The 12,570-nt window shown below is 42.5% G+C and overlaps 1 protein-coding gene across 7 annotated transcripts in view; it reads left to right on the top strand.

Annotated features, from left to right (window-relative positions):
• PPARGC1A (PPARG coactivator 1 alpha) overlaps window positions 1-12,570 on the top strand; it is a 669,056-nt gene that overhangs the window by 609,713 nt on the left and 46,773 nt on the right. For all 7 annotated transcript variants that reach the window (XM_079989670.1, XM_079989672.1, XM_079989671.1 and 4 more), the window contains one exon: window positions 8,601-8,795. In XM_079989670.1, coding sequence (XP_079845796.1) covers window positions 8,601-8,795 — 195 coding nt within the window. The remainder of the gene's footprint in view (window positions 1-8,600; window positions 8,796-12,570) is intronic.

The raw sequence follows: 12,570 nt of genomic DNA, 5'->3' as shown, positions 1-12,570 counted from the left end.
CTAATCTAATTGCAGGAGCTAAAATTTCCAAGTCATGCAGATTCTTAACATTCATACAACTTATAATGTTTTTGTAAATAGTCCTTAAATTTCTTCCAGTCCTCTTCCATTGTCTCTTCTCCCAGATCTCAGATTCTGCCAGTCATTTCAGCCAGTTCCATATAGTCCATCAACTGCGTCTGCCACTCTTCCAGTGTGGGAAGGTCTTGTATCTTCCAATATTTTGCAATGAGTATTCTTGCTGCTGTAGTTGCATACATAAAAAAGTTCTATCCTTCTTTAACACCTTTTGGTCCACAATGCCCAGGAGGAAGGCCTCTGGTTTCTTAGGGAAGGTGTATCTAAACACCTTTTTTAACTCATTATAGATCATTTCCCAGAAGGCCTTCACTTTTGGACAAGTCCACCAGAGATGAAAGAATGTCCCTTCAGCCTCCTTACATTTCCAACATTTATTATCAGACCGATGATATATTTTTGCAAGTTTGACTGGGGTCATATACCACCTATATATCATTTTCATAATATTTTCCTTCAGGGCATTACATGCCGTGAATTTCATTCCAGTGGTCCATAACCTTTCCCAGTCTTCTAACATAATGTTGTACCCAATATCCTGAGCCCATTTTATCATGGCTGATTTGACTATCTCATCCTGGGTGTTCCATTTAAGCAGCAAGTTATACATTCTCGAAAGCGCCTTGGTCTTAGGTTCTAACAGTTCTGTCTCTAATTTCGATTTTTCCACCTGGAATCCTATTTTTTTGTCTGACTTAAAAACCTCTTGAATTTGAGCATAATGAAACCAGTCTTGCACCCTATTCTTTAATTTTTCAAAGCTCTGCAGCCTCCAATTATCTCCAATTTTTTCTATTATTTCCCAGTATTTCGGCCATCCGGCCTCCATATTGGCTTTTTTTCGAACCTTGGCCTCCGCTGGTGATAGCCACCTCGGGGTCTTACCTTCCAATAAGTCTTTGTATTTTGTCCAGACCATAAATATAGCTTTCCTGACAATATGGTTTTTAAACATTTTATGAACCTTTACCTTATCGTACCACAAATATGCATGCCATCCAAAAACATTATTATACCCTTCCAGATCTAGGACGTCAGTGTTCTCAAGGAGTAACCAATCTTTCATCCAGCAGAAAGCCGCAGCTTCATAATATAACCTTAAATCTGGCAGGGCAAACCCCCCTCTCTTTTTTGCATCCGTTAATATTTTAAATTTTATTCGGGGCTTTTTGCCCTGCCAGACAAACCTAGAAATATCTTTCTGCCACTTCCCAAAACACTCCACTCTGTCCACGATCTGTAGGGTCTGAAACAAAAATAACATCTTCGGCAATACATTCATCTTTATAGCTGCAATTTGACCCAACAAGGAAAGTTTCAATCTTGACCAGATCTCTAAATCTTAATTTCTGACCAGCATTTTTCATAATTATCTTTAAATAGATTCAAATTTTTGGCAGACAAGTTTACCCCTAGGTATTTTACCTTTTTGACAACATTTAACTCTGTTAAATTTTAGTGTTTTGGGGTCAAATGTTTTGACAGTGCCAAAGAACAGTATGGGATTTCTAATTGGGTGGGATTCATGGAAAGAATCCAAGCATAGTGTGGTTGTATAGTATATTAAAACAATTTTGTTTGGGGGTTTCTTCCGTTACGTAGAAAATGGGAAAGGCAGGTAGCATTGAAAAATGGCCATGAAAACAGAAGGGGAAGTAAACTTTGAGCTGGCACTGGATAGAGAATAAGCTGAACCAAAAAATGCTCAGGGAATTTGACAAAAAAGAGAGTCCTCTTCATGAAAAGCAGCTGTATGTTCTATTTCAAAAAGAGTCTAAATTCTAAAAAATAAAATTTCTTAATCTGGTGCCAGTTTGAGGTTCTTTTTGGTTAATTATTATCCGTGATGATAACTATTAGCTGTAATAATAAGTTTTACTTCACTGAATAATGTGCCTTGCCTCTGTTTTACATACTAGACAACACTAGTCTGTTTTACATACTAGACAACGACTTGTGTTGTGAATCAGTGTGGGGAAAACTTGAGATTTTAAATACTAATTAATGTATTTTTATTTTTTTACTGTTGAAAATATGGACAAATTCATTTTGGCAAAAAAACACTGCTTGGAAAGTTCTTGTTGTTTTCTGCTCAAGTATTCAGGAAATCTCTACATGGCGCGCTTTCACAGTGCCATCCAGACTATTTATGGGATCGTTTCAGCGGGGTGCTGAGTGCGGCACTCTCGCTCATTGATCCTCCTGCTCAGCACCTGTCTGGAACTGTTCAGTCCTCATCAGGATGAGGCTACCTCATATAATTGCTGGAATGTCCCATGTGGAAGATGAGCCTCATAAGCAGCAATGCTGGAATAGTGAAATTTACAGCTTTTGGCTGCGGCAAAGCTTTATCCCTGCGCTGTCAACACCACAGCTCACACCACGAGCACAAAGCAGGGAGTCGACACTTTAATGAACGTTACACGGAGATGGATCTGTTATAATAATAATTGCAATCACACTTTTTGGTTATGCAAAATGACCTTCTCTGAGTTTCTGTAGACTTTTGCTAGCTGAAACTATGGTCTTTGATGTGCTGTAGGTACTAGCTACAGTGGTACCTCGGGTTAAGAACTTAATTCATTCCGGAGGTCCGTTCTTAACCTGAAACTGTTCTTAACCTGAAGCACCACTTCAGTGGGCATCCCACTGCTGCTGTGCCGATTTCTGTTCTCATCCTGAAGCAAAGTTCTTAACCCGAGGTACTATTTCTGGGTTAGCAGAGTCTGTAACCTGAAGCGCCTGTAACCTGAAGCGTCTGTAACCTAAGGTACCACTGTATTATAATTTGGTGACATACTCCAGCAGCTTGGATAGTAGCTGGCGTAAAACTGATTTGCTGTTGGAAGGGGTTGAGCAAAAGTGATGGTGCACGGGACAAGAACTGATATGGTTTTAAAGACAACTCCTTTTAGCCAGTTGAGCAAGTCTGGCATTCCGCCTGTGGACCCCTTAAACCTGGGGTAGGCCAGCCCACCTGATACAGCAGATCCAGCTTCAAAATTCACTTTCCCCACAAATTCCTTGGTGCAATCCCTTAGTTTCCAAGCTCTATATGCTACTGTAACCAAGCAACAAATGCATTTTCTCTCCCCGTCTCCTCTCCTTCCTCTGTTGTCTCCTATGTGCCTAAATAATAGATTGTAAGTTCCTCAAGGCAGAGACTTCTACACACAACAAGAAAGCCTTCCACTGGCTAGAATGTGGAAGCTCTCTCCCCCCTCCCCCCATCCTAATTGTATGAGTGAGGACACTATGGAGTAGATAATTATGATAATTTATTACTTATACTGGGTCTCCCCAACCACTCTGGCCGGCTCCCAACAGAATATAAAAAGCACAATAAAACTTCAGACATTAAAAACTTATCTAAACAGGGCTGCCTTCAGATGTCTACTAAAAGTCAGATAGTTGTTTATTTCCTTGACATCTGGTGGGAGGCCATTCCCTATATTTCTGTATTTGTAAATACACCCATTTCAAAGACCATCAATACACTCATTTGCGTGTCGAGGTCCCCAGGGCCACCCCAATAACTCACACATCACACAGAATTTTTGTTTAAGATTTTTGGCATAATTTTGGCCACAACTTTCTTAAAATACAAATTTGTGAGTGGTTGCTTAGGCATTGGTTGCGACTATCTGCTCCCACCATGGGGGACAGACTGACATTCCGCACAATGCGAAAGTCAGAATAGGGGAATACACTTGGGGGTAGCGTCGGAGCAGGGAACCTGCCCTCAGCCCTCCCCAAATGCAACCAGGAGCTCATTGCTAGGGCCCGAGCCCCCTTGACAGAGTGGACAAGCAATAGTTAGCCCCCAATTCCTTTAACAGAATCCCTTGCAGCAGCAGCATTAGAGGGGCAGGCACAGCCAATCCATGCCCCTCAACCAACCAAACCATAAACCAATGCCGAACCGCAAACCTTACAAGTTGTGACGATTTGCTACGCAGTAGGCAAAAACCAAATGGCCCCAGCCAATCAGCCAGATGGACAAAATTCCTACTGGGCCCCCGCTCCAAAGCAGACGACCCCATGACAGGCATAGCAAGGTCAAAGCGAACAACCCAATTCTAGGGAGGGAGGGACGGGCAATCCGATGCACGGGCGAAAAGAGGAGGCCCTAGCCTGGTGCAAGAAGTTTTAGCATTTCTGGCTGTCAGTCAACAAATGGCAACATTAACTTCTTTCCAACAACAAGGGAAGCCCAATCGCATCAGTGGCCAAAGATCAATTAGCCCGCCCCCAACTTTGGAGTGTCCTGGTGGCCCCCACCGCAACACGTGCTCTCCATGAAGGAGAACACGCATTCTCAAGAGAATGAATGGATCCTGTAAAAGGCTGGCCCTACAACTTCCTATTGCTCAGGGAGAAGGAGAGCAAAACAAGACCTTTTCCTTCTTACTACCTTTTCTCAGTGCTGCTTTGGCTATGTGAACTAATAAAAATGTTTCCGTATAGAACAGTGTTTCGGAGCCAGCAACATGGCGAAGCTTCGCAAAGGTTATCTCCCGACGTCATTTGTGAACAGACATGTGTTGGCTTGTTGGTGTACCACCGTCCGTGGTGACTTTGATTTATTTGCTCTGTAAATTGGGACTGGAGCAATAATGGAAAGTGACATTAATTGTTTTAACAGAGTCCTCTTTGTCACATCATTTGCTTTCCTCTGAGGGGTGTTTGATTGTTTGAAACTTGTACAAAAAACTAATGGAAATTGCTATGATGAGGGCCAGTGTCCACTCCACATTCCGACTTTGAATTGTCGGGGCGCTTCAGTGTCTGTTTGAAAGCGCAGATGCCAAGCGCTGGAACAGCAAATGCTGGAGCTTCTGGAAGGGTCCGTATTATCAAAGAAAGAGTACTGACTTGGAAAGGATTTTTTTAAAGAAAAAGTTCTGTTGTGGAGGCTGGATCCATTCCAGTTAAATACCAAAGAGATTCTGCTTGTAAAACGAGTGGCATGAAGGTCTCCCATACAGTGGTACCTCGGTTACATACGCTTCAGGTTACATACGCTTCAGGTTACAGACTCCGCTAACCCAGAAATAGTGCTTCAAGTTAAGAACTTTGCTTCAGGATGAGAACAGAAATCGGGCTCCGGCGGCGCGGCAGCAGCAGGAGGCCCCATTAGCTAAAGTGGTGCTTCAGGTTAAGAACAGTTTCAGGTTAAGAACGGACCTCCGGAACGAATTAAGTACTTAACCTGAGTTACCACTGTAGTTCTTTAGGTTGTAGCTCTTGGCTATGGTTCTCTCTCTTAGGGGAGCTGAATGTATTGACCACCCAGGGCTTGCCCACTCATGAGGTAAAGCAAGGTGACTGCCTCTGGCAGCGGGATCCACAGGGGCAGCAGATTCCGATATCGAACTTTCCTCCCGCCTTGTTCCCGATGTTGATCTTTCCCCATCCCTTCTTCCCTGGTGGCGGTGGGTGCCATTTTGTGGTTTGCCTCCGGGGCCAAAATGTCTTGGGCTGGTCCTGTGATCACCATCCCAGATAGAATTAGGCATACAAATAGTTCATAAAGGCTTCTACCTATTTGACTCTTCTAATTCCTTGTTTATGTGCAGAGCCTTCCAAGAGAGGTTTGTGCTTCCTTTTAAATTCCACAAATGTTTTTGGACGAGGCGGGGCCGTTTCATCTGATGGCAACTTAATGATGTGTGGAAATTTCCCACTGGGTCATTTCATTAGGCTCTTAACAAAACTCTCTCGACTTTCCTTGAAATCCTACATGTTGTTGTTTTTTTTACTTGAGGAGGATCCTCAACATTTGTTTCATATTTCATCTTTATGCTAAATTCTTGTGCCTACTTGAAACCCCCAAGGGGTTGAGTATCACTTGTCTTGCATATACAATACAATGCTAGGGTTTGGGACCCTGGCAGAATCCCATAAATGGTCCTTGACCAGAGTGGATACAACTGTGAATGCCTTGGCCCAGTGAAGTCAGAATGGGTCTTAGGGAAGCGATATGATTATAAGTCCCATTTGGACATCATGGAAAGTGTGTAGTATAACTGTGTGCTGAATTAGCAGAGTCACATACCACTGACATATGACACATACCACAAATGCACAGTCCAGTGCGTCTAGCCCTGGCAATGTGTGATTTGGGATGGGGGACGAAGTCTCTTACTTCTTGTTACTTATCAAACTGTGTTAACAATTTAGTCCTGGTTTTCTGATGTAGTCCCCATGGCCTTAAAAGCAAGGAGAGAATGGGGAAAATTCAAGTTTATTGGGTGTGTTGTTGTTGTTGTTGTTGTTGTTGTTGCTGCTGCTGCTGCTGCTGCTGCTGCTGTTAAAATTAAGATTTGTATACCACCCTTCATCAACAGATCTTAGGGTGGTTTATTGAAAGAATGATATAACATCTTCAAAGAAGTATATGTTGTTTTATTTGTCAAACCTTTATTCATCCCTAATAAAGAGCAAAATGTCCAGGGCTGAAGTTTTTATGTGATCAGACCCAACATGCATTGGATTTTAGGTGCGCTTAAATCAATTAAGTGTTGCATCCAGCACATGTCAGTGGGACACCCATTTATTCTGCACACTTAGGTGATGGAAATAGGGCTGTATTTTGTCTTGAAATAATAAAACGATCAAACATTATAATTGTATGCATGTGTAATTGTTTCCTGAACTGCTCTGTTGCCAAAAGGAAGATTTAACTGAACAGGAGTTAATTCAGTTAAAATCAATCTAAGCTAATCTCTATGGAGAAAAGCCTTTATTTTGAGGTTTGCACTGCGATTCAGGTACTACCCCTTTGCCCGTTCCTGGGTGGTATTAAACTACTTAAGTGTGACATCTGTGGAGAATATCTAGTCTGCTTCCCTTTTCTTTCTCTTACTGAGAATTGTATTTGGCTGCCAGCAAAGTCTTTGCATGGGCTCCACAGGGAGTTTTTCCAAGCCCTAAGTCATTAATAATTGCTGCGACAAATCTCTAAAATATAATAAGTGCTTTTATTTTTTTCCTCCTGCCTTCCAAATATACGGATGATAATTAGAACGTGTTGCATTGAGAAATGCAAGGATATTAAATATATTTGATTTGACACAAACAAGTCCCTGGTACTGAAATAAGATATCTAGTACAAATTAACGTTCCAGCCACATCTGATTAGGAATTAATCTACTTTTTATAATTGCAGCCTGAATTAGATAAATGCATACAGTAGTTGTATTGAGCACTCAAACTACATAACAGGAAAGGACAACTTCAAAGGCAACCTGCAGAATACATTTATTTAAAAAAGAAACCAGGAGTTTTCCATTAATAATAAGAGCATTGATTGCTTTTCTTCAAAATGCATATAAATGAGAAGTTTCCCATTTCTGGTAGTGGGAGAAGGCATCTGGAGAACCAAAGAAGTGTTTGACATTCTTCCTTGTACAGATCTCCTCATTAACTCTCTTGCTTCATCATCCTTGTAGTTTTGTTAGATCAGTTAGTTTCAGTGGTGGTGGGTTGTTGAAGGGTGTAGTTCATAGGACACATGGGTGTTGACTGAGCTAAATATATTCCTGTTGGATTAAGACTAGGGAAAGGGATGAAGGAACATTGCAAAGCATAATGTGGAGCAACTGTTGCAAAAGTGTGTGCTACCCCGAAATTCAAACTGAGTTACCGTACTTTTCTGTGTATAAGACGAGGATTTTTTTATTCAAAAATTATGTCTAAATTTGGGGGTTGTCTTATACAGTGGTACCTCGGGTTACAAACACCTTGGGTTACAAACACTTCGGGTTGCAAACTCCGCTAACCCAGAAGTAGTACCTCGGGTTAAGAACTTTACCTCAGGATGAGAACAGAAATCGTGCGCCGGCGGCACGGTGGCAGCGGGAGGCCCCATTAGCTAAAGTGGTACCTCAGATTAAGAACGGACCTCTGGAACAAATTAAGTTTGTAACCTGAGGTACCACTGCACACGGATAGTTCATATGGGGGACATGGGATTGGTTCCTGCTGTGAGCCGGAGATTGTCAGCAGTTATAGGCCATGCTGTTGGTGGCTGCAGCAAGGGCTGTTGTTGATTGGCTGCCGCTGCTGCAAATGGGCGGGTGATTGGAGGCTTCTGCTGGCGAGGAGACGGACGATAGGTAGTTTTTGTGATGCGTGTGAGAGGCAGTGGGTTAGTGATTTTTGGCAAAATAACTCAACAACCTCTCCCCCCCAAAGCTCAACAACTCTGGGCAATCTCCCCCCATTTTCTAAATTTGGAGTCTTATACACGGGGGCATTACACACAGAAAAGTACAGTACAGTGGTACCTCGGGTTAAGAACTTGATTCGTTCTGGAGGTCCGTTCTTAACCTGAAACTGTTCTTAACCTGAGGTACCACTTTAGCTGAAGTGTCTGTAACCCGAGATACCACTGTAGTTAGTTAGCACTTTGCGCCCTCAAAAATTAATTGGGCCAAATCATGTGTTATATGGCTATGTAAGTCCTACAACCCCCTTCCCAACTCACCTTTTTTCCTCCCGTTTTCCTGCTTCTGCAGAAGATAGACGAAGAGAATGAGGCAAATTTGCTAGCAGTTCTCACGGAGACATTGGACAGCATCCCTGTGGATGAAGATGGACTGCCTTCATTTGATGCACTGACGGATGGAGATGTGACCAACGAAAACGATGCCAGCCCTTCGCCGATGCCCGACGGCACCCCTCCACCTCTGGAGGCAGAAGAGCCGTCTCTAGTAAGAATCTACCTTCCTAGTGTTTAACGGGAAATGGAGGTGTCCTCTCACTATCCACTGCATGGGTATGATGTAGCCACAGTAAGGTTTGGTCTTTTCGTTTTTAGACTGAAAACCCAAAGGAAGCTTAATCACACTTGGGCATTTCAGACAGAAAGCCCAGGATAAACATGTTTGTTGGAGAAACGATGGTATTGCCTGAATGTTTTTCTTCCGATAATGCACACTCTTGCTAATTCAGAAAGGGAATGTTTTGAATATGTGTTTTCTCATTAGGAGATCTCCGGTATGTGTGTACAAGTTTCAGTTTTAATAATGTGTTGCCAAGATGTTGTTGTTGTTTAGTCGTTTAGTCGTGTCCGACTCTTCGTGACCCCATGGACCAGAGCACACCAGGCACTCTTGTCTTCCACTGCCTCCTGTAGTTTGGTCAAACTCATGCTGGTAGCTTCAAGAACACTGTCCAACCATCTCATCCTCTTGTCGTCCCCTTCTCCTTGTGCCCTCCATCTTTCCCAACATCAGGGTCTTTTCCAGGGAGTTTACTCTTCTCATGAGGTAGCCAAAGTATTGGAGCCTCAGCTTCAGGATCTCTCCTTCCAGTGAGCACTCAGGGCTGATTTCCTTAAGGATGGATAGGTTACCAAGACAGCTTATTGATAAAGGCTGGATTGACGTTTGGCTCACATCTGTTCACAACTCCTTGGGTTAGTAAGTGGATGAAAGGAAGATAATTCTTTTCATATGGGAATCAGCAACTGAAAACGCCTGTGCCAAATCTGAGGGATAAGAGTTGGCTCTCCATTTGCCAAGCCAGAAAGGTGATGAAGTGGTGGCTCCTCAGAATGGGCCTCCTATAAAACTAGCCGCAGACTAGGACCCTATCAAATGGCCAGCCTCTTGCTCAGTGAACTGAAAAGATTTACTGATACTCAGTAAAACGCCTCCAAATTTCTAAGACCGCAGCTACGCTACCAACTTTAAACAGGTTCTGTTTTTGTTCCCTCTTCCCCCTCTGTGTGAAATATTTGTAATAAATAAGCTATGCCTTTGTTAGGGTGCCTAGAGTTCATAGAGTTTAACACTGTTATCCAACTACAGTTCTCTAAAGTCTTTGAGGGAAACCATGACAGTGTTTATGCTTTGCATTTTTAGACACAAGTTAGATGTGCAGCCAAAAGAGGTAATGTGTGAAGGAGCCCATGGCAGCAATATCATCATTCCAGATCAGTATTCTGTTGCAGAAGCAAGGATTAGAAGGAGAAGGGAGAGGAGATGGTGGTAGAAAATGGAGAAAAAATGAAGTCCTAGAGTCTTTCTTTTTTAGTGTGCACAGAGCCCAGTGTGATGCCTCCTCATGCTCCTTTTCAGATGTGCTAAGGGGGCCTCAAGAAATGTGTCAGGACAAACCCTACAGTTTGCTTTAGTCTTGAGAGAATGTTGTTGTTGTTTAGTTGTTTAGTCATGTCCAACTCTTCGTGACCCCATGGACCAGAGCACGCCAGGCACTCCTGTCTTCCACTGCCTCCCGCACTTTGGTCAGACTTATGTTGGTAGCTTTGAGAACACTGTCCAACCATCTTGTCCTCTTGTCGTCCCCTCAGGGTCTTTTCCAGGGAGTCTTCTCTTCTCATGAGGTGGCCAAAGTATTGGAGCCTCAGCTTCAGGATCTGTCCTTCCAGTGAGCACTCAGGCCTGATTTCCTTAAGAATGGATACGTTTGATCTTCTTGCAGTCCATGGGATTCTCAGGAGTACCCTCATTAACAGCAAATATCCATTGCTGCCAGATCTGTCACTACCAAAGTGACTGCTAAGATTTTTAAAAAAACACCAACCCCTAACTTTACAAAAACCAGTTCTGCTGCCAGAGGACTCTTTTATCTTTTGGTCATAATGGAATCGAGAAGTTCAGCATCTTATAGTTTTGATATCAAGATGACTTGCAATGTACATTTCCTGAATGATTTTATCAGCTACCAAGAAGATTTGTATTCACTCTGCCTGGCGGAAAAAACTAGCCAATTGCCAGGCCTTGTTTACTTTGAGATGTAGTATTGTCCTTCATATTGTGCGTTTGTATCCTTATGCTATAGACTTTCCTCTACAGTAGGCAAATGTTATCTTTTGACAAGTGAATCCCACTTTGTCAGAATAGATGTTGGAACCATGCAAAAAACAATCACTTCAATCTTCAGTCAAATTGCTTTACATTTGATGTCTCTTTGTCCATCTGTGGTCCATGTTAATGTGCACCACCTTTGCAAGGTGTATTGCAAAGAGAGCTTGGCTCCAGGGCTGGCTAGATTTTGTTGGCCCCTGAGTACTATTCTGTGCATGGGTCCTTGAGCTTGCCATACTGGCTGGTAAAAGCAAGTGGCTGGCAGTCATGCTTATGACTGATGTTCTGCAGCCTTGTTCATGTGTCAGAGCATTCATATAAAGCTTTTTAAAAAAAGTTTGACTTGAATTTCAAGGGCTCAGGTTGGCTGTGGGTGCTGATAGGTGTTTACTGCTGACTCCTGGTTTGCTTGGCTCAAGTGAATTTCTCACACGGAAGGAAGACATTGTGGAGAACTGGAATCTCCCTTCCCCTCTCTGCTTCCAATATTTTCCTTCCGCTTCATACTTCTCTGTGTTGCCTGGTTCCAGCCAAACAGGTTGTGATGAAGGGGAGAATGTGTGTCCCTATGCAGATGCATATGAAATAAAGTACGTAGTTATGTTCCTGTGTGTATATGGCAACATACAGTCATGACTCTTATGAATCTGAAAGTCTTTACCTATGCCCTTGGGCACAATCTGCATTTAAAATTGGTTGTGTGGTTCCCCAGGTAAAACAGCCCCCCCCCCAGCTGTTGTTTGTTAAATCACAAACGTAACACAGCATACCTTTTTTAAAAACAAACAACAACCATCATTTTTGGCCTAGGGATAAGTACTAATATATCACTTTTTAGTGTGTAAAATGGCTTTGTAAGTCTTACGTTGCTCGTCTTTTTGACAACTCTGTGAAGCAGGCTTTTTACCTTTCGCGTTTCATGGTATCTAAGTCTAGAAGCACAGAATTCCTTCCATTTAGGAACAAATGTGGAACTCTTGTGTCACTCATTATGCTTGACCATCCTGGGAAAGGTTCAGGGTCAGAGTAGAAGTGCCCTTCCCCTTAAAAAGCTCATGAAACAACTGATGACACAACTCCAGTTTTGTGGGCAATTTTGAATCATAGAATCAAAGAATTGTAGAGTTGAAAGGGACCCTGAGGATCATCTAGTCTAACGCCCTGCAGTGCAGGAATGTGTGACTCTCCCACAAGGGGATCAAACTTGTAACCTTGGTGTTACCAGCACCACGCTCTAACCAAGTGAGCTATGATCCTCACAATAAATAATAATAATAATAATAATAATAATAATAATAATAATAATAAATTTTATTTATCCCCCACCCTTCTTGGTTCAGAAAACCGGGCTCAGGGTGGCTAACAATAAATTTTAAACATTTAATTTATGCAACAAAAAACAGCATAAAATACAGTATAAAACGTGAATAAATTCAGAATTCAGGGGGGGAAATGCATCCAATAAACATTAGATGATCACCAGGGCTAGCTGGCTAAATTAGTCCTATCTGGGCCAGCGAGGAGACCAGGGGAGAATTAGCTGTGGGATCCCAGAGAAGGTAATCTTAATAAAAAGGGGAGGGGGAGGGAAAGAAGGGGAATAAATGATCAGGCTAATTTTAGATTGAAAGCCAGGCGGAATAGCTCTGTCTTA

This window comes from Podarcis cretensis, assembly GCF_951804945.1.
Source record: "Podarcis cretensis genome assembly, chromosome: 9".
Taxonomy (NCBI): Eukaryota; Metazoa; Chordata; class Lepidosauria; order Squamata; family Lacertidae; genus Podarcis; species Podarcis cretensis.
This window is presented reverse-complemented; position numbering and strand designations above follow the sequence as displayed.